The sequence below is a fragment of the Centroberyx affinis genome, unplaced genomic scaffold (genome assembly GCF_046629955.1).
Source record: "Centroberyx affinis isolate AG114_WGS23_722 - 3 ecotype Tasmania unplaced genomic scaffold, CSIRO-AGI_Caff_v1 ptg002087l_1, whole genome shotgun sequence".
Classification (NCBI taxonomy): Eukaryota; Metazoa; Chordata; class Actinopteri; order Beryciformes; family Berycidae; genus Centroberyx; species Centroberyx affinis.
In genome coordinates, this window is record NW_027280413.1 from 119,759 (window position 1) to 146,085 (window position 26,327).

A 26,327-nucleotide genomic window follows, 5' to 3' on the forward strand; every position below is an offset into this window, starting at 1 on the left:
TTTTCAATGTGCACTGTCCCTGTTAAATAAACAAAAAATAAATAAATAAAATGCTGTTTTGTATATTGTCGTGTTACCGAAGGTGAGTTCTGGATCAAAGACAACGCTGAGATTTTTGACAGATCCCTTTGTAGTAACTCAACAGCCAGTGAGACTTTGCTGCTTTCAGGATAAAATGAGCTCTTCACTTTGGTCTGCACAGAGGAGACAAACATCTTTGACATCCAAAATACAGGAAAGGCTTTTGGGAGTATTCATGTTAAAATAACAATAAAATATTCACTCATTGCAGTTTGACTGCAGATGTTTCAAGGGACACCAGTTTAACATCAGGGGCACGCTAGGTCCCACACAGGGCCCTGGCTTCAGGATTTGGATGCCTGGCCTAAGTATGAATGTTTCTTCAGATTGACAAAAACCGTTTGGAGGATAAAACTGGAATCTCAAAACTTGGCGTGTGCCTATATTGGACAGCTAGTTTCATGGAAGTAATAATTAATCCTTATAAGGGCACACGTTGTACTGCCCTTTGAGTGCCACGCCCAGATCACCTACTAGTTTGTGGCTTGTTGTGTACGATTGGCCTGCCTGCTAAGCCTAGGAAATCGCTCACCGCCCCGGCCCCCCCCCGCCATATCCATTGTTGGGCTACAGCCTGCGACACCGAAACAATCTTGACCGAAACTTTCCGTGTAGCTGTCGAATAGCCTGATAAACTGTTTGTATTCGGAATATTTTGACTTTTCAAGTTATTTATTCGAAAGGCAGAAACTAGTAAGGTCAGCAGTTAGACCTCAGTTAGTGAAGGGAGTGAAAGGGAAGAAAACTTTGAGGCAAGGAATTCTCCTGTAATTCCCATTCCACCATTTTGAACTTTTAAACTCAGTTTTTCGAGTGGATTACTTTCGGTAAGTTTATAACGTCTCTTTCTAAGTTCATGTAAACCAAATACGTTTAACTTTATTACATCGAAAAAGTTAATTGGACTGACAAATACAATTAATGTATAACAATTTTACTGTAAAAGGCACGCGAACGTAGCTATTTGTGTTAGCTAGCGTTAGCGTTAGCTACCTATCGTGTTTGCTATGGAAAACGTAAGCTAAATTAGCTCATCAATGTTAACGGTACCTAATAGTAAAAAAACTTGCTGAATAGTAGTTAAGTTTGTCTGAACGACAAAGACCCACTCGTTTCAAAGCTGATTTCAGCATACATTATTGGCCGCTTTACTTATTTTAGTTTGCATTAGTTAGATGGGGAAACTAATTTACAGTAATTGTAATTTTAGCTACTGGGCGTTAGCATTGTACGTTAGCTGGTCAGGTGTTCGGCCCAGCCTGCCGCCCCTCCAGGTCTGGAACGCAGACATTCCGTCTACATATAGGACGTTTCATGGCTTGTTGCTGATGCGTTGACAATTGATTAGGCAGTTACTCTGCCATAGTATAAGCGTTATGATTTAATACATCTTAACCTTTGACATATAAATAATGTTAAATTCTGAACTTTTCGTGTACGATTAGGATCGTCCCATTTCCCATGTACAAGCCCAGCCCTGCTGACGCAGGTTAGGCGCATGGTTTACAGGCGTAACGTTGTGGGGAAGAGAAACCTTGCAGTGCCTGATGAGTAATTGTAGATTAAAGCAGCAGGGAGAACTGTGGAAGCGCCTTGTGCTTCTGGTCAATGAATAAATGAGCTACAACTGTGCCACACAATCCTTACTCATCCACACTAGCTGGCGACTTTTTTTTAAGCTTTACTAACAGCTTTAAAGGGGGCCACAGATTAGACTTGCCACCAGAATGCAGAAATTAATCACAATACATGCGTTTTGGCCTTACACTAGGTGGCAACCATTCAGATATCCTTTCTGTAATATTTCAACACATCTGACTTGACAATATAGGCTACTATCTAGGTACAACATTGTTCACACAATTCAGCTGACCAACTTCTCATCCGAAGCTGCTCAACCCTCAGGGCTTGCTGATTATCCCTGCCCCTCAATGTGTGATAGCTAATCAATGGAGCTGCAGTCACTGCCTGAAAAGGAAAATCGAAAGTGGACCATAGTGTTACTGTGCTCTGCTTATGGCAGTCATTCAAAAAGTGATGGAGGCAGCTTTGTCTCTAATAAGGACCTAAATATTTTGTCTATATGGCAATCACAAAGCAACTAGGCTGACAAATCTTAAGGGTAACTCAAGTTGGCAACATGAACCAATAGTTCTGTTTCTCAATGCATCTTTTAAAAGTACAATGTTTGGTCTTTGTTAAAGGCTACTCTCTGTAATATACAGACACAATCATTTGTTGTGACAGCAAAGATTCTGTGTTTTGTAAGACCAAGATATTTATGCTTAGTGCAGTCCAACTTGTGTGCGCTTGTTGCATCTGAAGCATGGGCTTGACTGAGCCCTAGGCATCTGTTTTATCTGTGTCTCATTCACACTGTGTCCTATTTTATCATGCCCAGAATCTGTGAGAACATGACAAGCATCAACACTGCCAACATCAACTTCAAGTGGGACCCAAAGAGCCTGGAGATCCGTACTCTGGCAGTGGAGAGGCTGCTGGAGCCCTTGGTCACCCAGGTAATTTACATACAGTGTACCCATTTGTTTGGAATAGCAAGACTTGTCAAATGCTAGCCAACAGGGACACAGTGTCTTTGATGTATATGCAGGACAATGCCTTAGATTTGCTGCCTTGACATGACTGAATAAGAATTATTACAGGACTACATTTGAGTGAATTTGTTTTTTGTATTGTTGTGACAGAAGTCAGGGATGGCATTTGTCTTCATTAGAAATCTTCAAGAGGGTAGAGAAGCTGACTAAGTTAAATCTGTGGTAATAATGAGGAAAACAAAACTGGGAAAGAAAGATGCATCCATCCAAGAAAGACAGCCAATTTTTGTTGCCTAATGGGGCAGTTTTGGAATTAGTACCCCATTTCACAAAAATAAGAGATTTTTCCTTAGATTTAGAACTCATGTTGTGCTGTCAGATATACTCAGTTGTTGTATGAAAATAGCATTCTTAAATGTGAATCAGGGTTTCCGTTAGAAAAAATTGGTGCCGGTCCACGTGTCCTGGAAGATTTCAATGTCCCGGACAAATGGGAGAAATTCCGGTCTAATATTATCTGTGTTTATTGAGCTTAAAAACAATTGAAAGGCAGGCTATATAATGAATGACATCATCAAGGCATGTAGATTTATAATATTTTTTATTGAAAAGTAGGGTACTTTTGCTTATACACTATATTCCAAATAAAATAAGTCCCGTCAATAGACTCACATGTGTAACGCTATCTCTGTCAAACACACACACAACGTTACCATGCAAAATAGAAAAATAGGATCATCTACTATGAAAATTTGCACTTTACTTTGTTCCTGACATGTATTTTGTTGCCAAATATATATATATATATGTATGCTTTCACCATTACGCAATGCCAAATGCGCAACGTGCATGTCCCGTTAACCATCATCACACATTGCCAATTGCTAAATATACAACCTACAACCAAGAAAAACAACACAGTAAATATGTAAAAAGCACAGCCCAGCAAAAAGTCATGAAAATAAACTGCAAAGGCATCTTACCTTCACCTGACGCACAACGTAGGCCTACCCGACGCGCACACACACACACACACACACATCGCCCTTGATTGGTTAATAACGTTACATTACGCTACATTCAAAACAATTTAGTAAATCCTCCCCATTTGTGTCTCGTGTCAGTTAAATCAACTCACATAGTGCAATATTTATTATTACTTTACTGAAAGAGACTTAAAGCTACTCAAAGCTACTCGTCGGGAGCAGGTCGGGAGATAGACTGGGAGTAGAACTCAACCTGTTGCTGTAACTCAGTCTCAGCAAAACAAGGAGCACAATGTTCCAACTAGAAAAGGTTAAATTTTCTGAAGAAAATTTGTGTGCTTGCTTCAGCAAGAGAAGGCTGAAGACAGTTGAATTTGAAATACTGATAGATTTGATATTTTGCTATATTTCGTGTAATTTTCTGTTTTTATATATATATATATATATATTTATATAGCAAATTATAGATAAAGTGACACATTCTAGAGGTTAATAAAACATGTTCTTCAAATGTGGTGATCTCCATTTTAGCTCTCAGTTGTTGCTATCCATGACTTTCCATGTGCCCCCAGGCGTAGTCACAAATTAATGTGGTAGTTCACCAAAATAGCAACATCTGCTACCAGGCCACCTTTTTGGTAGTTTGTATAGGCTTACCTGTTATGCCCAAAGGCTACTACTTCTTAATTTTAAATTGAAATAAGTTACAACAATGTAAATGCGGTCACTCATGAATAACATGGGGCAGTTTAAATTGCCTGTATTCATTACATGTTTACAGCACTTTCTTTCTCTTAAGTGAGACTTTCCCACTTTGTACCACTAACATTTCCAGTTGGTTGTGAAAGCAGATAATTCAGTGGTACCAATATTTTTCCATAGTCCAGCCATAGTCTCCAAACGACATTTAAAATCCTAAAGCCCATGTGTCTGACATGAGTTACTGTTTTTAAACATTTTATTTTCCCTGCCACAGGTCACCACTCTGGTAAACTCGAGCAACAAAGGCCCCTCTAACAAGAAGAAGGGACGGTCCAAGAAGGCTCATGTTTTGGCTGCCTCAGTGGAGACTGCTACGCAGAACTTCCTGGAGAAAGGAGAAAAGATTGCAAAGGAAAGTCAGTTCCTTAAGGATGAGCTGACTGCTGCTGTGGAGGATGTCCGCAAGCAAGGTATATGGAAGCAGCAGTGTGTGGTTTCAGGCCTATACAGACTGCTTGCTTAGATAGGAGGGTTATTAAATAAATCATAGACTATGTACATACCATCTACCCCAGCGGAAGACCTTTAAATAAGAATATGCTATGAGCCTGATAGATTTTCCTTTTGCTATTCTTCTTGCTCTTGTATTCATTTGAAGCTATACACCATCAATTCCTTGCCTGCTACCAGGAGCCAATCTAACTGTCCCTCCGGAGTGTGTGTCTGCTCTTGTAGCTCAATGTGAGGTTGCCCATAGGCATTTGGTGTTGTGCATCACCAACCTCATTGTTTTAGTCTAGTTGTTGGATGCTATTACCCCTCTGCAGTGAATTTCTTTTCTGTTGTGTTCTTCCCATGACGAAAAGGGAGAGGAGGCTGGTTAATCGAGAAGTTTAACCCTGTAAAGTTCCTGAGCACCTTGTTTCTCAGCTGTTTTTTTCTCTATGTCTTCTTTAAAAGCCTATTTTATTTATGGATACTGAATGAGCCATTCTGAATCCTCTGCATGTAAGTGAGTGCCAACAGTTAGTAGTCTGCAGATAAACATGCAAAGATTGCAGTTCTATCAGCTTGTCTATATGGGTGTGTTTGTGTTCGGGGTGGTGTTGGGGATTTGCCTAGCATTCTGTGTAAATTGTTATCTGTTGGGTTGCTAATCCATAGTGGAGTACTAGCTTATTGCGAGACAAAAGAATTGACACGGATGTTATTGAACAGCTTGTGCATACTGTTTTTAAGTTTCCACTTTATCTAAATGGTTTTTTTTGTGGCTGTTACCAAGGAAATGACAATGGGGAGCATAACTCCTGCATGAAGGAACGGGGGAGGAAAAAGTGTGCAGATGTCATTGATGATCTCAAATGTATTTAAATGGCTATATCCACCTGCCTGGTGGGACCCAACCCACACACATTCCATTTCAAATTCAATTTGATGCCTCCCACAACTCCCGAGTCAGGAATCCGCCGTCAAATCACCAACCAATGAAATTACCATTTGTCTTGCGATAGCCTCATCGCAAGACTCTCCTCATCTAACACCCCCACTTGCAAGTCTCATTTATTCCTCACTTCTCCTGATATCAGGTTGTCTTTTGACACATTTGCAGACCAGTGAGATCAGGGAGCCATGACTTTAGGGTGGCTGTTATCACTTCTTGAAGCAATGTCTTTGTCACTGTCTACTCTCCCAGACACCCAGCAAGTTAGATGTCCTGTGCGTGCGCTCTTGGTCTGAGTAGTTGGGAGGTGGATGACATGTCAGTAGATGGCCTGCACTGTGCTCAATGCCCAGGAATGTTACAGTAGTTTTGGTAAGCTGTCAGTGGGCAGGAATTCAGTGACTGTTGTTAGCTGGTGCCTAGGCCTGGCTGTCAGCTATGCCATGCTGCTCAGCGGAGCGTGCCTAGACTGATAATGCGTCCATTGAGTAGGGCTAAACCCTCCCCTGGATTCAGAAGGCATTTTCCACCCAGCTGTGGCTTACCAGCTGTTTAAATGGAAGAAAAAAATCCTGACATAATCATTTGGGGATGACTGTGTATGCTATGCATGCTGAAGGCTGGTGGCATGGGATTTTTTTTCTACAAAAGGATTTGGACTTTATTAGGTGTGTTGCCCCTGTTAACATCTTATTTCTGGTTATCAGAATATTTTGATTATTCATCTTTCTTTTGTCTTTAGCATCATTCTCACCCTGGTAATGCCTGTCTTTCTTTTCTCCACCATTTCTGCCTGCTTGCCCTTGTGCTCTCTCTCTCTCTCTCTGCCCCCCCCCCCCCCCCCCCGACTGTGCCTTTGTTGTCCTGCTGTTTGTGAGGCTTATTGTGTGATATACATTTTAATCATTTCATCATGCACTTGGTGAGCCGTAGGTGAGCGTTAGAGGGATGGAAGTTTATTAAAGGAGCACTGATCACTATCTGCCCCCTGAAAATGGCCTTATTGATCTGGCTCACAGGGGGGAATAACAGCCTGAAGGTGGGGACTGCGTCTGAGGTCTGTGTGGTCGATCATTTGCGCAAACTGCTTTTGCTCCTAGTCGGGGGCAAAATGGTCAGAATCTCTGTGAGATCTCTGTTCTACAGATAAAAGACTGTGGCTGTGCCGTGTATTATTATGTTTGAGATTATTTATATATATATATATATTTCTTGTATATTTTTATGTATATAGACAGCTAGCTGCTGATGGCATCATTTGGCTGTAGTGTAGGAAGAGCATGTCACAAGTTGTCAAAACATCTCTCCAGAAATTACATTTTGCTAGATATAGGCTAAGCATTCTTGAAGCCCAAGTGTTAAATAAATAATTTCCTCTGACATATTGATGTCCTTATTCCCTTGATCTTCTTGGAAGCGCAAGCCAGAGACCGAAGATGTAATTTTTTTTACATGCTTGGCAGCAGTGCTGGCAGGCATCTACATCTCCCGTTGTTGGGTAAGGTGACTGTATGATTTTCAGGAAGTCACTGTTGAACTTCGCATGTGTATTGAACTGTAAATGCTTGTGGGCACATATGGCGCCGCCGATAGAGAAGGTTGGGGGCAGTGTGCACATGCATAGCGAGCAACATTAATCAGCGTTTCACTCTGGTTTTCTTCGGCATCGTTGTGAGGAGGACTTATTGACGACTTGTTGTTTACATTTCATTTAGCGAGCCCAGTAACACATTTTTTTCAGACACTTAAGTCTCTCAATCTAGTATAAGCTAATGGCAGTACAGTATTAGCTGACTGTTATATTTCCATCTGATTATCGAGGCTACATTAAAACCGTCTTCATTCAGTTTCAGGCCTGGAATCAAGTCATTTTTAGGGCAAGGCCCTTTGATAAATACAAATTTATTGGGGTATCGAGGCCAAAATGTAGGGCACCAAGGCCAAAACCAATGGTTATTAAAATCGTTTTTTCCAGTCCTTTTTCCTCAACAAAATAAATATCGTAATAGAAAAATTAAGTGCTGCAGTGTGATACAGCACATATGTAAGATGGCTCTGACTGCCAAGTTAGTTACATGTCCAGTAACACACGATAACGTAAGTGTAACCCAGGTTTTTTTCTGTAGCTACAAATTACAGATGTCCCCTAAACGCTTCACATGCAGACTATCGGTAGATGCTACAATTTACCGATGTTCCCTAAACGCCTCATGTGCAGGCTACTGCTGCTGATAGCGTTTTTGCTGTTAATTTTGCTGTATTCTTCATTACAGCGGCTAATTACCCGCTGTACATTTAAACTTACACTAGTTCTGCTCAAGCACCCATAGCTCTCTCCTTCTTTTAGCGACTTTCTCGCTAATCCCACAGTTGTTTACACGCTTTTCAGATCTGCTAGTTACTTAGTTTAGCAGTTAGCGATAGCTTAGCAGTTAGCGATGGCTTCTCTCTCTCCCTCTCAGTTTAATTAATAAGTAGTTATTAATTTTTGCGTTAACGTTACACATATTTGCGGTAGTGGGAGAAATCTTGCGCTACTGTTGATGTCCAGTGTGATGACGGAGACACTGGGAAACGTGAGTTTGTTTATTTGCTGCGTCGCATGTAGTTTTAAATGAGGAAATACGCAACTTTCTTTAAGGGCACAACGGCCAGTTCAAAACAGGGCATGCCAAACTGGCCGTGTGGATAGTTAATTTTAGAAGGGGCATTACGGCCACACTCCGGGGCATCCACGCCACTGGCCGTTTGGCCGTGGTATAATTCCTGCCCTGAGTTTGTGTTTGCACAGACACACCGTGACTTGAAGGAGCACAGATGTGCTGCATTATTGTAGTTGAGCAACATACTTGGCGACCTGTTAATTTTCCTGCCCAGATTGATTTATCAAACATTTGATACATGAATACATTACATCTTTAAAGAGTTAGAGAAAAAAGGACAGAATTCAAAATAAAATGTCCTATGTAACACTGTGCTATTCAAAACGATGACAAACTACTCAAACTTGTTATATACTCAACTTATATGAAGTTATTGAAATGCGTATAGGCCTAATGCAGATTGACCCACACTACTACTGAAGCACACTTTATTATCACACATCCACACACCTTGAGTTAAACTTATTTACAATAATCATTACATTTCAATTGCAATACAATAAATTAGATTGTTGAGTTGGGGCCTCTGTGCCCAAGTCATCTTGTTACTCAGTAGTCATACTGTTAGCCAACACTGAAAACACGACTTGTGCTGTTTTTACTCCAAATCCCTTGTTGTCTCTATAAGTGGTGTTGCTAAAAGATTAGAGGTGTTGTCTGTATCCGTGACTGTCAGGGAAAACATCACATTTTTTGGATTATTTTCCAAGACGCTCACAGCTGGCAAGCATCTAACTACCGCAAAGCTAGTTTTCAATTTTTTTTTTTCCAGCCCACCTCCGCTATTTTGGGGAAAGCTGAATAAGTATGCCCTATGTTGATGTGTGTTATCAGTTTCAAACAGAAAAATGTATCCCTGTCGCAAGGAATTTATCCTGGGTACTGTTTGTCATCTTTTTTTCTCTTTTCCACTTCATTCTCTATAGAGCTATGCATCAGTGTGACATCACAGATAAGTGGGCAGGACAAACGCATGTCTTGTTGTTGGCCTTGAAGATGGGTATGAATGTTCTCTAATGCAGACCAAGCTGTCATAAGGCATAGGATTGACATATTTCAGAGTTGAAATTCGGCAGTGTTCCCCTTGAAGCAAACTATTTGGGGATTTACTGTCTAGTTCATAATGCGAGCCTACAAACCCAATTTGTGTGCCCAGTCAACTGTGTAGGCCCATTTGATGTAGGACAAAGCTTGGTGCTGGACCAGACAGTGAGTCTTTGTCATGGGTTTGACCTCTTTTTGGACGGCTGTGTGTGCATGTTTTTGTGCTAGCGGAAATGGTCACTGGACGTTGGAGGTGTCTGTGTCTATGTGTGTCTGTGTGCGTCCGTGTTCCTGTGTGTGTGACACATGCTGACCCCAGCCAGGCAGGGTAAATGCGTCAGACTGCTGCCCCTCTCCCTCACTTTTCCTGTCCTCTCAAATGAAGATTTTCTAATGCAATTAACTTGTAGCCTGCAACCGACTGTGGCTGCTCTCAGGCATTTGCTATCAGTTCCTGTAGTACAGAGTAGCCTGCACTCGGGTGGAGGAGTATGAAGATTAAGAGGACATCACATTTTTTTTTCTTAGTGTAGTTCAGGCAGAGTCCTAGGCCTGGCAGATTAGCTACAGCATGGCTAACTTTGCGTGTTGCTTCTGGCCTGGGAGTGGGGTGTCACAGGAAATTATTTATGGAATTTGTAGACGGATGGATGGGTGGAAGGACAGTAGGACACTTAATTGGTGTACAGACAACACAAGGGAGAAGTGGTTATGAGGCAAAACACGTTGACTGTGAATATAAATTTGGCAACTGTGATACTAGAGATAGGAATTTAGCCATTTGTTCTGTGTAGAGAGAAGGATTGTTAGAAAGGTGAGCGAAGCTACTCATTTTGACAGTATATAGCATGTAACCTAACACTAGTAACACAGTGTCCCATACTGTAAAATTCTAAATCTAAGCTATTGTTCCACATTTGATGCTGGAGCTCTGATAAAAACGCTATACTGCTGCATTAGACAAATCCCAATTGTCCCAACAGTTACATACATTTCACTCCTACATAGTTGCTCTGTGGCGTGAAATACAATTAGTTTTCCAGAGATAGTCTGTCAGTATTTAAGTTGTTTTCTGTATTAATCTAGGACAAAACGTTATAATATTTAGAATAAATTATTTACATAGATCAGTTATGCCAAACATTGTATTGGACAATCATGCCACACTTCAGATGTGTGCAAGTGCTCTGTTCCTAGATCCCTACATGGCTCACTTGTGACTGTCACGCAATCGGTTCCAAGACTCAGCCATGGCCTGTCCTCAAAAGAAATCCTACATGCAGCTGACCTGCCCCTTTCTGATAAAAGGCCAGACCACTCGTATTCTGAATTGACAATTAAACTAAGCACAGTGTAACTGAGATTACTGGTTGTCTATTTATAGTAGTATCCTAGTACTATCCTAGATTTTGCTGTGTTTGAGTGTCGTTTTTATTCATTGCCATGTAGCTGAGGTCTACAAACCTATTCAGCCTGGCTTTCCTATCTCTCTTGACTTTGAACTGTCTAATAAAGGCGAAAACACCAAAAGAATATTTTTTTCTTTTAAAAGTCAACGTAGTTTCACTCACTATAATCATGCTTGCCTCTCCAGCTGAGCACCTATAAAGCGCTAGTGCTAGTTGTCAGTTTATGTTATATAAAGCTACAATATGCATATAATAAATGAACATGTAGGATATATCGTACCATACCTACCTATCAGTCTGGGTCTGTGCGTGACACTGTATGTACATGTCAATTTGCCATTTGCTTGACATTGGCTTTTCAATGATGTTCAGGATATTTTGGGCCATATCCCATTTGCTGTGGGTGCGGCCACCGGTGAGCTTGGTACTAGATCAACTGAGAGGGAGGAGGGCGGGGCTAACAATATACTTTCTGTCTCAAGACAAGAAAGTTGCATATAGTAGCTTCATGTAACATGAGGTAAGTATCACAGCTAGAATGGCTTGCATCATGTGCATTAGCCTACATCCGCATCATTCACTGACATAAGGTCACACAACAAGTCGATTTCCGGAGTATCTATTGGCCCTGTATTGGAGAGCCACGTGCCCAGGCAAACGAAACGCAAGTACCTCTATAGTGATGGTCAGAAGTGAACAACATGATGAGAAAGATGGGAAAATAGGGTTCCAGGTCAAAAATGGCTGGAGTTGTGCTTTAAAGTACAAATTTTAATACTTTGACAAAACTAGCAGTGAAGTTACAGCAAGTGTTCCATCTTTGCTTTTTCTTAGGTGATTCAATGAAGTTGGCTTCCGGAGAGTTTGCAGAAGACCCCTGCTCTTCAGTGAAGAGAGGCAACATGGTCCGTGCTGCCAGGGCCCTCCTCTCAGCTGTTACTCATCTTCTGGTGCTGGCGGACATGTCTGATGTCTACAAACTGCTACTGCAGCTCAAACTGGTGAGACATTCATCCTCCCCTGTGCATTATACATTCTAAACGGGCTTTAATTATTTATCACTTCAGAAAATGCGATCATTACCCTCAACAATAAAGTCATGCTCCAAGTTATTTCTGTTATCTCAAGAGCACATTATTGCCATACGTAATTGTCACTATTTATTAAATAGATATGGTGGTGCTGGCTTGCCTCAATCTTCCACCAAGCTTTATTGTAAAAAAATGTAAAATGTATTCCTTGTTTTGAATTACATGGTCCTGGAGTCAACAGGGAATGACCTTTAGTGTTCATTAGAACTTCAGCATAAGTGTTGCTTGTGAATAATCTATTATTGATGCAATCACACAAGCTGAGACATGCACAGACAGTGAGGCCATTATGTGAACAATATAAGGAAGTAAGATGATCCTCTGCTCTTAAAATGGCCAGAGTTTTTTATGTATAACTATGCATTTGTAACAAACCAGCCCTCTACTGAACTGAAGAAACAAGAAGCTAAAGACAGGCAACTGAAAATGATTTGGCTTCTCCCCCATATTTGAGGTTTCAAAATGTCCACAAGTATGCATTACTACGCCTGGTGTTATTTGTAGGGACCACACCCTGTTCTCCAGTCATTTTACAACAGTCCCATGTAGGTCTAACTCAAAGTCGTTTTCACTTTGTGGCCATATCTTATCAGAGCTCTGTTTATAGCCGTCTACTTCATTATCTTCATTTACTGCCGTTCCCTGTCAGAAAGCAGAACAAGAAGATGGATGCCATAGGGACATGAACTGGCTAACGTCCAGATGAACTTGAGTTGCTTGAAATGAGCTCAGAGCCTGGAATTTGGCTAGGCCTTCTGTAGTTTAGCAGCATGTTGCTCTGAACTCCAAAGCATAACAATCATTGTAATCATGAATATTGAATTCTCCACTGTGACTTGTAATATGGCAACTCGCAATGCTTATAGAGGCGCAGGATACAGAAATACAATACTATAACTTTCTCAGGCAGCCACACTGGTGCTTAAACTCACTTGGTAGGGCAGCAGACTTTCATGCAGGGATCCTAGGTTCTAATCCTGGGTTGGCAAATGATTCAAGTAGAGTTTGACTCCTGAACCCAGCAAGCACAGAATGTTCACATAATACTATTTGACATGGTCAATTTAAAAGATTGGATTTATGGAAAATGCAATCTTTTAAATATACTAAGAAAAAAGTTATGTTCCACACTAAAATGAATATCTTTTAACTTAATAACACGGATTGATGTTACACACAGTCAAAATTAGGCCTAAATAACAGATCATTGAGTAGGCCTATTCATGAATACCCTTAGTGGTGACTGAACAATCTAACTATAGGCCTACTTTAGGCTACCACTTACAGGCGCCGACAAGGTAACCTGCAACAATCTGGTCGCAGCTCATGAATTGCGTGCTTGTTTCCACTTGCTTTACATATAGCCTAGGTGCTTCCGACTGTGTATGTTTACAGCAATTATCAGTTCCTTTAAAAAATAAACCAACAAAATATAGGCCAGCTTGATCTACCTTAGGGCCGGTGCACGTGATTTCCAGAAAAATGGTTTTGCGCTGTCTGAGCCATTGTTTTCCTATGGAGAGAGCTGTGACCCCCACCTTAGAGGCAGTGCTACTGTTGGCAATGCACAACACTAAAAATTCCACCATGTCACTGCACTCCTATTTGAACTTTGACCCAGTTTAGAATTGACCTTTCTGAGTGCTTCCAATCAGATCGCAGCTTTATGTGACACATAAAGTAGAGGAACTTATCATTGTACATTCTTTGTGTTTGTCTGATTTTCCAGAACAGTATGATATAACATTAGAAATTTGCCACAATCTTGGTATAAAAGTATTTCATGACGACATGCCTTCAATTAGATGGGGCTATCAGGTGTGTAAATTAGGTAGGTAGTTTTTTAGCAGAGATGGTTGTGTGTCTTTATACCTTTTTAATATATAACATTTGTTGAAATATTGACTGTTGTTAAACATGTTATTTATTTATTGCTGATCTGCAGTAAACAACCATGCTTTCTCTATGACGTACTGTCTCTCTATCTCTTTCCATCTATCCGGCTTAGGTGGAGGAAAATCTGGTGAAAGTGCGCAATGCAGGAACAGAGCAGGACCTGGGGATCCAATATAAGGCCTTGAAACCAGAGGTGGACAAGCTCAACATCATGGCTGCCAAGAGACAGCAGGTAATGTACAGTTAGCCATAAAGATAGACTGGATAAGAGGAGTGTGGTGGATTTGATTGTGGGGGGTTATCAGGTACCTGAATGGGTGTTAGCCGTCTTGTCACTCATAACCAAAAACTAAACTTTCCAACCCACATAGTAAGTTGTAAGTGGAAGATCAGAACGGAGCAGACAAGAGAACGGCTCATGCTTTGCTTGAAGATTAGATGCTATAAGCATGAACAATCTCCTTATTACCAATTGCGATGCAGGGGGTAGGAGGGCAAGAAAAGAGTATGCAGGCTGGATGCTGCATGGGTGACAAAACCCATTTCCTTGAGATGAGAAGTGGCGCCTGGTTTTTCTGCTATCATGTAAGCGGTAGTCAACAGTGAAGTGGATTTCATGATGAATTTTCCAGGTGAAATAACTGAATAATGGGATGAGCATCACTTCCTTGTACAGATCCAGCAGAAACACATAACTCACAAAGCTAATTATTGAAGATAAAAAGCATGGCAAATGGCACTTTTGTTTTGAGCTTAATATCAATTACCTCTTTACCATCATTTGTCAAGATTGCCATGAAACTAACTTAGCAAGGAGGTTTTTTGTTCAATTTAGTAATCATCATTATGAGCTAGCCTACATTTGTATGCATCATGTAAAGTGTGGATGTAGGATTTTTACCTGGCATAGCGAAGAACAACACCTACCCCAACAAACTACTACAACAAATATCCCACGTATGCTATTTGCAGATTCCAAAGACTATTATCAATTTAAGACTAGGTCACAGTCGGTGAGTTTAACCCAGATTCTAAGATCTATTTGAATCTGGACTAGTCAGGGTTGGGGGGGCACTTGGGCCTGATCGTCGGTGTAGACTGTCCACTAGTGTGAACGGGCTGAAGACTGCTGACTCTGGCCTTTGGCCCGACACAATTTTTTTTCCAAACATGTTTGGTTTTATCAGGCTTGTTTACAGGTGTACGGTCCAAGACTGAAATCTGTTATTGGTGACAGCCAATGGGATTTTAGATACAGGGGGAAGAAAAATGAAAAATGAACCAGAAGAAAAGTCACGTTTAACAACAACGTCCACTCATGTAGATAGTTTATATCAGCAAGATTCCCGACTCCCCTTGCTCAACTATTGATTAGTTGCTATGCAATTTCCGTTGGAGGAATAAATCTCATTAAATGGTATTAAATGGCAACGTGCCTGAATCAGTCCACATAAGTATGCAATTACAAATCAAGTGAAAGAAGTATCAAACAAAATTCTTAATTTGAATAATGTCACTTCAAAATACATTGTAATGTAAATTAAATCTGTAGCTTCTGTATCATGGAGCAAGAAACAATTGTAATTATTTTTTATAATATTATTGTCATTGTAATTATATTTACAGTGAAATTTTCTGGACAAATGGGAAAATGTTTTTGAATGACATAATCGGGTAGTGTGTGTGATCCCTCGTCTTCATGTGTGACGCCCATCTTTGTCCTGTCACAAAGTGTGAACAGCTTCCAGACCAGATGGCAAGCGTTTAGTCTGAATTGCGCTAGTCGGGCAAGACTTGAACAGTCTTGTAGTCTGACCTTGGCTTTAGGCCTCCAAGGGCCCTAAATAAAAGACTAAATACAAGATGCCTTGCCAAAGACATGCATTCAATATAGACAGTGTGAAAATAACATTGTGTCCCACCCCTGGAAAATCTTGCGCTTGTGCAATTATATAAATGAAGCTGTTTTACCAAGTTGTAAGTATGGCCAGGCGTTCTATTGTATAATAACGATATCGTTATATGAGACTAGATATCGTCTGGGATTTTGGTTATCATAATATTGTGAAATAACTTAAATGTTACTTCTTCCTGGTCTTAAAGTCTACATTAAAGTAAAGTGATACAATATTCTGAACTTATTAGCCTGTTCATGCTGAGTAAAATGAACAAAGATTGGCTTTACCTGCTTGTCATATCCACATTACTGATTACACATTACTGATGATCATTACTCATTTTCAAAATTTTCTTGTGTATAAATATCTTATGAAAGCATGAATACTCATCCCCAAAATATCGCCACATTATCCATATCAAGGTATTCGGTCTAAAATATTGTGATATTTGATTTTGTCAATATCGCCCAGCCCTAGTTGTAGGCTGACAGGCCAAAGGCAACATAATCACTCCCATTGACTGCATTTTCAAGCGACATAAAAATGGCAGTCAATCTGTCCCATGCAAAAGCTGTCCCAAAGTATTTGGTATGCAGCATTTTCATTTATGGAGTCCTGGAAAATGTATTTTGTTGGAGACTGCAAATCATCTGTATGACCTCTTAAGACCCCCAATAATCCTTTGGGCAAACAACACAAATGTCCAAGAAATGTGTGATTATCCTGCCCCTGGTCTCTGTAACAGCACTTCATTTTAACACAATAGGGGGAAAGTAGGTGAAAATTGTGGGAAGCCAACTTCTCACCCATTACCCTTCATTATACAGCTGTAAAGGCACTGCTGCCACTAGAGTTAAGGAGATGTAGGTTATTTTGTTGAAATCTTTGTATTTATGTATTTATTTAGTTCGTATGTAACTTACTGAATTGTTAGAATATCATTGACTGAGTCACAGAATATCAGGAAACTTTACAAATGGGCCACTTAACAGAAATCTGTTGGAAGATGTTTCGTAGCTTGTTTCATACATATTCATCACATTCACACAACGGTTTTATTTAATCATTTATTTTTTAACAATAAATATTAATATCAATTCTGCTTCAACTTTTTTCCCAGCGGTAAAACTTGCATCTCCTAAAATGCAAAACATGACCAAAAGAACACTGGTGATTTTGTGATGGAATTTACTTGTAATTGCAATTATAGTAAATTTTTTATGGAGAGCAGAAATGTCGTACACCAAAATGAATGCATGAAGTAATGGGGCTTAAAGAGTGAGTTTTTGCAGAGCATGTCTCAGGCAGTAGTGAAGAAAGCCCTGGGTGTGTACAGTTTGGAGGAGAAGCTTTCATTTTTTGTGTGCAAACTGCTTTTTTAAGCCATATATCTATGCCAGCGATCACTATCGCATCTCCTCCCTCCTATGAAGAAGTAATTGCAATATAATGCAGAGGCCTGAATAGCAATGCATTAAATTGCAAAGGCATAATGTAATGGCCCGATTATGACTGTGTTGTGTTACCGCAGGGGACAAAAACAAATCTGGGTCATCCAGAACAAGCTCTGTCACACTTAGTGTCTCCATAAGGGCATGACAGGCCCATTTTGAATCTAAAGTAGGCCTATACTTTCCCCCACCCCCACTCAAAGTATTGTGTCTTCACAATTTAACCCTTTTCTTTTTTTGTCCCTTGTCTACTTGCTTTTGACCCCATCCCTCCATTAACCCCCTCGACCCCCCTCCCATACACCCCTGGTCAATGGTAGGAGCTGAAGGATGTCCACCATAAGGACCAAATGGCTGCTGCCCGCGGGGTCCTACAGAGGAACATCCCCATGCTGTACACGGCATCCCGTGCTTGCCTGCAGCACCCTGACGTGGCAGCCTACAAGGCTAACCGTGACCTCATCTACAAGCAGCTGCAGCATGCAGTCTCCGGCATCTCCAACGCCGCCCAGGCCACTGCCACCGAAGACTCTGCCCTCAATCAGCCGGCAGGGGGAGGAGAGCTCGCCTACGCCCTCAACAATTTTGATGTAAGTCAAAAGGGTGGAATACAAATTACAACCCATTTGCTCCTTATCCATCTGTTCTTTGTGCATATCTGCCAGTTTAGTGCAGAGGAACTCACAATCAAAAATCAACCTCCTTTCTGAACTTGGGATCAGTTTCAGTTTCCCTAGCACAGTAAGCTTATGTTCCAACAGAATGATTTAAGAATAATCATTTAATTGGTTGAGATGGATGTGGGCTTGTTCCAAGAGGTTTTCAAATCTTTGATGTTAAAGAACTAATCCAGCTGAATCATAAAATGACCAATACCCTAGAAGGGGCTTAGGGTTGAGTTGGAAAGTAGGACAAGCTATGTGGACAAATTGGGACATGGCTTTGGGGTACACTGAATTCTTGAGTCACCACTAGTCCATTCCTTGATTTGCTTCTATCTGTATGTCTAAAATGAAGGAGACTTATGCAGCTCCAGCTCAGAATTTGAATACAACATACTTTGAATCACTGGACAACACATTGTGTATCCTCAGTCTCAGAAAGGGCAGCACATTGTGTTTTCCATGTGCATCCTGTGAATAACCTGAGATGAGAAGGATTTAGATTAACCCCCTTCTCAGCTTCTCATTAAATATTGACATTTCATAAAGCACTTGGCAGTGATTCCACTGTCACGATTGTATCTGAGCTTATCTCTGCTGCTGCTAGGTTCTAAAGAAAACTGCAGAAGTATATTTTAGAGTCCCATTCAGTAGAAAAGCATGGCACACTGAGATGTTACTACAGTATCTTTAGATGAGGAAGAGATGTGAACATGCAGGCAGTGTCCCTGTGTCTGTGCAGATTGCAGTGAACAAAAGTGTACTCGACCTTGGCATTTATCACAGGGAGGGACCCTAACCAACTAAAAACATTCAACATCTCGCTGTCTAGTCCCTCCTATCTCCCCTCCTCTTTCCCTCTTGTAAAACCTCTAAATCGGAAAATCTGTTCAAATGTTATCCAGTGTTTCATCGAGCTACCTCTAATGTGTCCCTGTAATCCAGGATTGCTTCAGAGCAATTCTTTTTTTGGACCAAAACAGAGTTCTGTACCTGACCTGTTAAATTTGGTCAAAGGCTTGGATTACAAATCTGATAGTTCATGTAGCTGTCACAGAACAGGAAGAGCTTTAACTTCATTCAGCTTCAACCGAAGACTGATATTTAAGACCCCAATCGAGTTAAAAATTACTTTTACTCAATGTTCTCAATCATAGCGTTCTCTATGGAGGTGATGGAGGCCAAAAATGCCAGATTTTATGCCTAAGAGAAATTTGCGGTCAAGACAGAAATATTTTTTTCTTTGTACTTATTGTGAATGTGCGGTGAAGGGTAGCTTACTCAACCTGCGCTTAGGGGTGTAACATTTCGACCGGCATATTGGCAAACTTGAGATGCTGCACTGGGGGCTCGTTTCCGAGGTTTATATACAACATTCTGTTAGTTTGTCTTTGCTACAGATAGGCCTGTCAACAAAAACAGCAATGATCACATTCAGTTGCAGCCTGTAGGATGATAAAATCTGGACTATAATCATATTTTATCACTAGGTCTTTGATTTTCATTGCCACCTCATCAATGAGTTGTGACTGATTTTGCTACAATTTACCAACATGAGGTGTCCTCCCACTGTTAAACTCGCATAACTCTCACCCATATTTTCTTTTTAATCAGAGGAATATGTCATTAAGTGATCTCTGATAACCGTTTCATGGTGTCTGAATATTAAAATTAAGTTTTTGCTTGGAATAAATAAATATCTTTGCACAACTATGTGTATAGCTCATAAGTAGTAGGTTGGATGGTAGTTTGGTGTGACTCCATTTCATACTCGCTAGAGCAGGTTGTTTAATTTGAGATTCAATATAGAATACAGTGGAAATCCCTCTGCTCAACCTAATTTAGGTAAGCTGCTCTGCTTGGAGTAGGTATAACATGGTTTGGAGCGGGAAAAACTCCTACATTTTCATTTAATAGATCGTTATAATCATTACTTCATGATTAGATAAGACCTTAAGAGATTAACCAGCTCTCCACTTAATCTTAACACCCTTAATTTGCAGTTTCCCATTAGTCTTCTGTGGACATAGCAACATGACTCTGCTGTGATAGGATGTATGGGACTGTCACATCACAGACAATGGTCCTCCTACATGTGAAAAATAAAGCACATAGGTGATATGTCTATCTTCATATACTGTGCTTCAGTTTATTGTGGATAATGGACCTCTTAGACTAAGTTGCGTGTCCCTACATGACTACAGAGATCAAGATTTTGTGTTGTGATTTACCTGTTTTAATGTTTTTGTCACGATCGGCAAATATAGCTAGAGCATATACTTAGAAAATTGCTTAGAAATATTAAAACGCGCTTGTCCTTCTGAAATACACACTTGAACTGAACCACTTCGCTGGGTCAGAACAATGCCAAAAGCTTTCAAAAGCAGTTAGCAATTTGCACATGTGATTTGGGTTCCTTTTTGTTTCCTTTTTTGAATACCTTTCTGTGATGAATGATGAGCCCTTTCAAGACCCTTTCAAAATTTTATAGATTAAAAAGCACTTTTGTTGTATTGTGTCAGACTTGTTAAAGGTGCATTATTAGATTTTTACTGTCCCATAGTACAAAATGACTAATATATGTATCTGCAGGGGGTTGTTGATCAATACCAATGACTCAAAGACTACATCCCAAGGTACTGAGATTTCTGGCTTTCAGAAAATCACTTTCTGGCCCGTACGCTCTTTTGGAAACAAACTCCGTCCCCTCGGATTTTCTCCTGCTGAAAGATGCCGTTTCTACTCTTTTAGATGGTACACAATTGTACTGCTAATCTGAAGACAAAGACGCAATCTTTTAGCTGTTTCCAGTGCCCTTCAGTACCTCCCATGCTTCATCTTTTTAAGCTGTAATCAGACACATTTCCCCTTTGTTTCAGTCTTTATCCCTTACACCCATCATTTACTCTTGGTTTCCACAGTCATTCCCTCGGAAGCCCTCTGCAGGACCACTTATAACGAACAAGGTCATGTGTGCCCAGTTGTTTTTTTTTTTAAAGTTGTGCTTTTCCCAAATCTCTTTGGATGTTGTTGGGCATGCATGTCTGGCTGCTGGACTTAGAAGGATCTTGTACATTCCATAATTTGAATACTATGCTGAGAAGCTTCATTTCATTTGCCCAAGGATGTAGAAGCTGCTTTTCACGACCAACCTGAAAGCTTTTATGGTTCTTTTTGCCGGAATGGGTCTATTTTCCGGTGATTTGCCTCTCTGTCATGTCTTAGAAGTGAGTGGGAACAAGGTTGTGGTCCATAAAGTATTAAGGAGTGGATACATTTGATTTAAGTAGTCTTCAATCAGATGGCATCTACTATTGGTTGGCAGTGTGGCCGGGTGACCTGGGTTCAAGCTCCATGTCATTCAGCATCTCCCCTACTGAAGTGTCCTTGAACAAGACACTGAATCTCGCAGTAGTCTCACTTCTCTGAAGGGGTTGAATACAACATCAGATTCTTCTTACCATTTAGTTTTTTTTCTGCCTGTAATTTTAAACTATTTCATAGCCTACATGACTGAACGGGCCATGATCATTTTATCTGCTTGGCTGTTATTGTTAGTAAAAAATACACAGGCCCAACTTAAACCCTCCATTTGATTCAGTTGCTCTTAGCAAAGCTAATGAAAAATTTACTTGAGCTAAGCTTTTTAAGTAGAAAAAGTGATACTCTAGGGGTTACTCTTAAAGCGGCATCCTTTATTAAGTAAGCGCTTTCCTAAGTAGTCACAGTACAGAGTATATAAAATCATGCCGTTTTCTGCATTCACACAATTTTGTATTTCTTTATTGTGATATAGGGGCCAGATGAGATGTTTATTTGCGTACTTTATCACAGAGTTGGTGTCACTCAATAGATGTTCGTCATTTTTGTTTTGAAATGCCATCCGGGGATTGATTGATGGCTGTCTGCTCAGGCTGAGAGGATAGCAAGGGTTCTATTTTAAACTGCTTGGGTTTTAAAACATACAGGCAAGAGTTTCTCTCTCCAGCCAGACAGATGGCATGCTTTGAAAAAGTGAAAATGAAAGACAAGGCAGAAGGATAAATGCACACAAACCAAGATGGCAGCATTACAGCATCTCAGATCTGTTGCATCAGTGATTATTGTCCTGGTGGCCATGCAGAAAGTATTTTCGCATGCAAACATTTTGCATGCAGACGTTTTCCAGACCAGCTCCTTTCTGATGCCCAATTTCAAGTGCAAGGCAAAATTAGCAAATGAGTCACTCTCTCTCGCTCTCTCTCTCTCTGTGTCTCTCTCTCTCTATCTCCCTCTTTCTGTCTCTTTCTCTCTCTCTCGGGTGCCTGTTGCCATGGTGATATGACACGCAAGCAGAGGAGGTCAGATGAGATGGAATGGAGGGGGCTGGTGGTGGTTGTGATGGAGGGTGGGCCGCCTAATAAACCAGCATTCTAACAACTGAATTGTTGAATATTTTTGTGGCAATAAGGCATCGGTGGTAGCACAGTGTTCCTTTGTCATAGGGGAAGTTTGCCTTCTTTCTCTTGCTGCCACAAGCGTCATGGTGATACCTTACCCTCTGCAATGCCTCTCCAGCATGTCAACTAGTTCCCTCTCTCAGCAGGCTTGCCCCCATGAAATCAGACATAAATAAGTGTTCTCTCTCATCCTGCAGATATAAAAGAGAGGAGAGTGTGTTACTATGCACCCAACTACAGCACTTCTGTGACTCAAATGAAAGGTAGCAGAGGCTATAAAATCTAATGCCTCCACAAAAGAGCATTATATATTCATAGGCTCATCTGTTGGCTGAAATGGATCTCCTAGTCCACAATGAGACCATGGAACCACTGCTTTCTTTTTTTGACTCATTCTTCATTCATTCATTCATCAAGTCCCAAGTAGCACTTTTCTGTGGCTTCATTTGCAGAGTTCCAGAGGAAGACAATTCGGTCACATTGTGTGTCTATTTTCCCAGTAGGGGCACTGGATTTTATCGTTTGCACCAGTGTGACCAAAAAAACATGCAAAGTCTTTAAAATGTTTATTCATAATTTTTCCTAAGAAAAAAGTACTAAAGCAATGTTTTTTATTTTCTAAAGCTATTAAAGAATGTAGGCAATTTCTGATCATTTAAAATGGCAGAGCTGTTGGCAATTCATTGATTACCTTGGTAGGTAATCAAGTTCTTTGATGGTTTGATGACAGTAATATGGTACGACAGTAAGATGTGTGTCAGAGTCAAATGCCACAAAGGGTGCATGTATAAAAACCGTACATTTCTCTAATGAACCCATGTAACACAGAAGGCAAAGCAATTACCCACAATAGTAACCATAAGATAATGATGCACCACACCAGTAGGTTAGGTTAATTCACAGAATAGTTGTAATAACCAAGGATGTGAGTCATTTCAGTTCCATAATGACTCTGTTTCTCAACAAAAACATAATCCACTCCATATTTCATTTCCATATGACCAAACCCAAAAAGGCATAAAATAGTTTTACCCCCGGATTAACCGGAGTTGCATCTGGCTTGTCACTTGTCCATCAGTCAAGTCAACACAGCAAAGCAGCGTACACAGACTGCTGCAATGTTGGCCCAATAATGCACTGAGGCAACACTCCATATGGCAATAGCTCCACATGCTTCAAGAATGAGACCATCGCAGACTGAATGTGAACGCAAGCATGATGATGATGCACACAATTCAGGACACACTCAACCACTTCCCTGCTGTAAGTTACCGCACCACAATTGTCCTCATGTCACTGTTAAAAGGTATAGTGTGGGTTGGACTGAGAAGGCGCGGGTGAATGAGCATAGTTGACTGGTTGAAAGAATAGCTGTGGACGGAGGTGTGTGCTTAGTGGGAGGCAGGGTGTTATTGATTGTGACTTATGGCTTAAGCCAGGAGGTTGACAAGCACAGCTAAAGACAGAAGATCATTGAAACTTTAACGCCTTAATAATGCGCTATCTTAGGTAAATAATAATCTATCTTGGCCATGACTTTAGCTTAGAGAAACGCTGTGGTGCTATCCAATAAAAACACCAAAGAAAAAGATTTAAAAAGCATTATAATCAGCCATGGAGATATAATTCGCGTTTGCATTTGTGGAGAAGCATTTCCTGAAATCAATGCTCCCGGGACTTCTGTCAAATCTGAACTATTGTAATTCTGAGTGGAGTGCACATGAATGACCAAAGTGGTAAATCCAAAAAGAATATGGAAGCCGTGGCAACAACTGATGATAAAAGTGAAGTATTATGCTGTTGTTGGCACTGTATGTAAATGCTAAGTACTGAAAAATCCACACGTTTTAGCTAATAAATTAATTGAAACATAAATTGGTCAGATGCTCATTTCCTCCCCTCATTCTTTTGCTACAGCACACAGTAGGTCTATGCTGAATGAACCCCCCCCGCCTTGTAACTGAGGTACACTAAACAGTGAATTATAAACTGATAAAATAGTCTTTATGAATCAAAATGTATTTCCTCATACTCACTCTGAACTATTCTGTTCAACTTGATGAACCCCACCACCACCCCATTCTCCCCATTGGGATACATTGAACAATGCATTATAAAAGTTTTCATTATGCTATGACCTGCACAACCTGCCCAAGCACCAACCACCCCGCCCCACCATGCTCACTGGGGACACTGAACATTTATGGATTAGGGAGAAATCTTGATGTGAAGTGCAAATGAAATGGCATACAATTTGTGTTTATTGTATGTTTTGTATCAATTTTGTATCAATTGTTTCATTTTTAAAGATATTTAATTTTACCTCTATTTTTTGTTTAATTTTTTGTTTAATTATTGTGGTACAAACATAAAGAAAAATCAAAAGCTTCCATGGCAGGAATAGCCTATCTTTGACTACTGAGCCTCTACCCAAATTTCTCTAAGTTGTAATTTGTGAAGACAGACTCCCCATGAGCAAAAGCTTAAGTGATGGGAAGACACAACATCCCCACCTGTACTGAACAGACGCTCAGAAGACCTAGATCTATAATCCACTTCCACTCAAATGAGCTGCTGTGCATCAGCAGAGCAGAGGAGCAGCCCGCCGGATAACGAAAAACCAAAAAAACTGGCCCCACCAATGCTAAATTAGTCATCAAAATAATTAGACTATTCCCGGAGCAAAGGAAAAGTGTATGAACAAGCAACTCCCTCTCTCTTTCTCGCTCTCTCTATCGTGGCTCTGTGTGTGTGTGACAGGCAGCAACACCGGCAGACTGAGGAACTCCAAGTTCAATTCAGAAAAGCCAGTCAAGTTATTTTCAGTTGAATATGTTTTCTCCACGATTATATGCATACTGTTAAAACATCCAAATAATATTGTTAAAAATAGAAAGAAACAAATATTGGTTTAAAATACATTATTCATGCTTTTTCTGAATGCAGGATTTGGGAACATCCCTATTGCCTCCCTTGCTTCCCTATTGATCACACTGTTGCAGAGATTTGGCCTCCCATTAGCTAATGTCAATTGGTTTGGTTATGTGTAAGTAAGTATTCAGGTCTGTCATAAGGCAAAGGTTTTTTTTTTTCTTGGCACTGTTTTTTTTTTTTTTTCTCTTGGTACTTATTTTAGCACATTGCATTATAGTGCACTCTATACACCCTAGGAAGTACATTAGATGTTAGGGAGATCCTCATTAAGTTGTAACAGTATGATTGTACATCATACTGTACACTTTTATAGTTTTACACACTGGCATAAGGCCATTCTAGAGTATTATTATGTCACCTAATACTAATCTGCATCCCCCAAAATGTCGTGTCAATGCTACATGCGTTGATATTTTAAAAACAAAGTAATTGAAATGGTAAGGGCAAGCAGTCCCCGACTGAATTAAGCCATTCAGCCCACAGACACATGCAACCAAATCCATCTAATACCCAGGCTTGCATATCATTAACTGGTTCAAGAAATCGTGAGTGGTTTCACAGTCCTTTTTGTCACATCCATTGCTTCATGTTAGAGATCTGGCCACCCTGAACGCTCTCCTGAAATTATAGACCAAAGTATCGTCTGCTGGCCTAAGGGCTCTGAAAATAAAGACAGTTTAGCCATCAAACTCTTCCCTCTAGGTTTCCCAGCTGGCCTGTCACAGTCTGTCAAGTCAGCCCTCCCTCTTTTCTGCCAGACCTCTCTCTGCAGGCTCGGTGAGGGAGAGATCAGTGTACTACGATGACTTTTTAGACTTTTCAGCTTTTTTCCTCCCTGTGTAATTTCCCTCCTGACCTTCTTCTTACAGAAACAAATCATCGTGGACCCCCTGGCATTCAGCGAGGAGCGCTTCCGTCCGTCCCTGGAGGAGCGCCTTGAGAGCATTATCAGCGGCGCTGCCCTAATGGCCGATTCTTCTTGCACGCGCGATGACCGCAGGGAGCGCATCGTGGCCGAGTGCAACTCTGTGCGCCAGGCTCTTCAGGACCTTCTGTCTGAGTATATGGGCAATGT

The 26,327-nt window shown here is 40.6% G+C and overlaps 1 protein-coding gene across 1 annotated transcript in view; it reads left to right on the forward strand.

Annotated features, from left to right (window-relative positions):
* The first annotated feature begins 653 nt into the window (after window positions 1-653).
* The window catches only part of ctnna1 (catenin (cadherin-associated protein), alpha 1), a 114,902-nt gene continuing 89,228 nt past the window's right edge, over window positions 654-26,327 (forward strand). Inside the window, exons 1-7 of the mRNA XM_071531498.1 lie at window positions 654-908; window positions 2,483-2,600; window positions 4,599-4,794; window positions 11,716-11,882; window positions 13,981-14,100; window positions 17,538-17,807; window positions 26,122-26,325. Of these exons, the coding sequence (XP_071387599.1) occupies window positions 2,496-2,600; window positions 4,599-4,794; window positions 11,716-11,882; window positions 13,981-14,100; window positions 17,538-17,807; window positions 26,122-26,325 (1,062 nt within the window). The 5' untranslated portion in view covers window positions 654-908; window positions 2,483-2,495. The remainder of the gene's footprint in view (window positions 909-2,482; window positions 2,601-4,598; window positions 4,795-11,715; window positions 11,883-13,980; window positions 14,101-17,537; window positions 17,808-26,121; window positions 26,326-26,327) is intronic.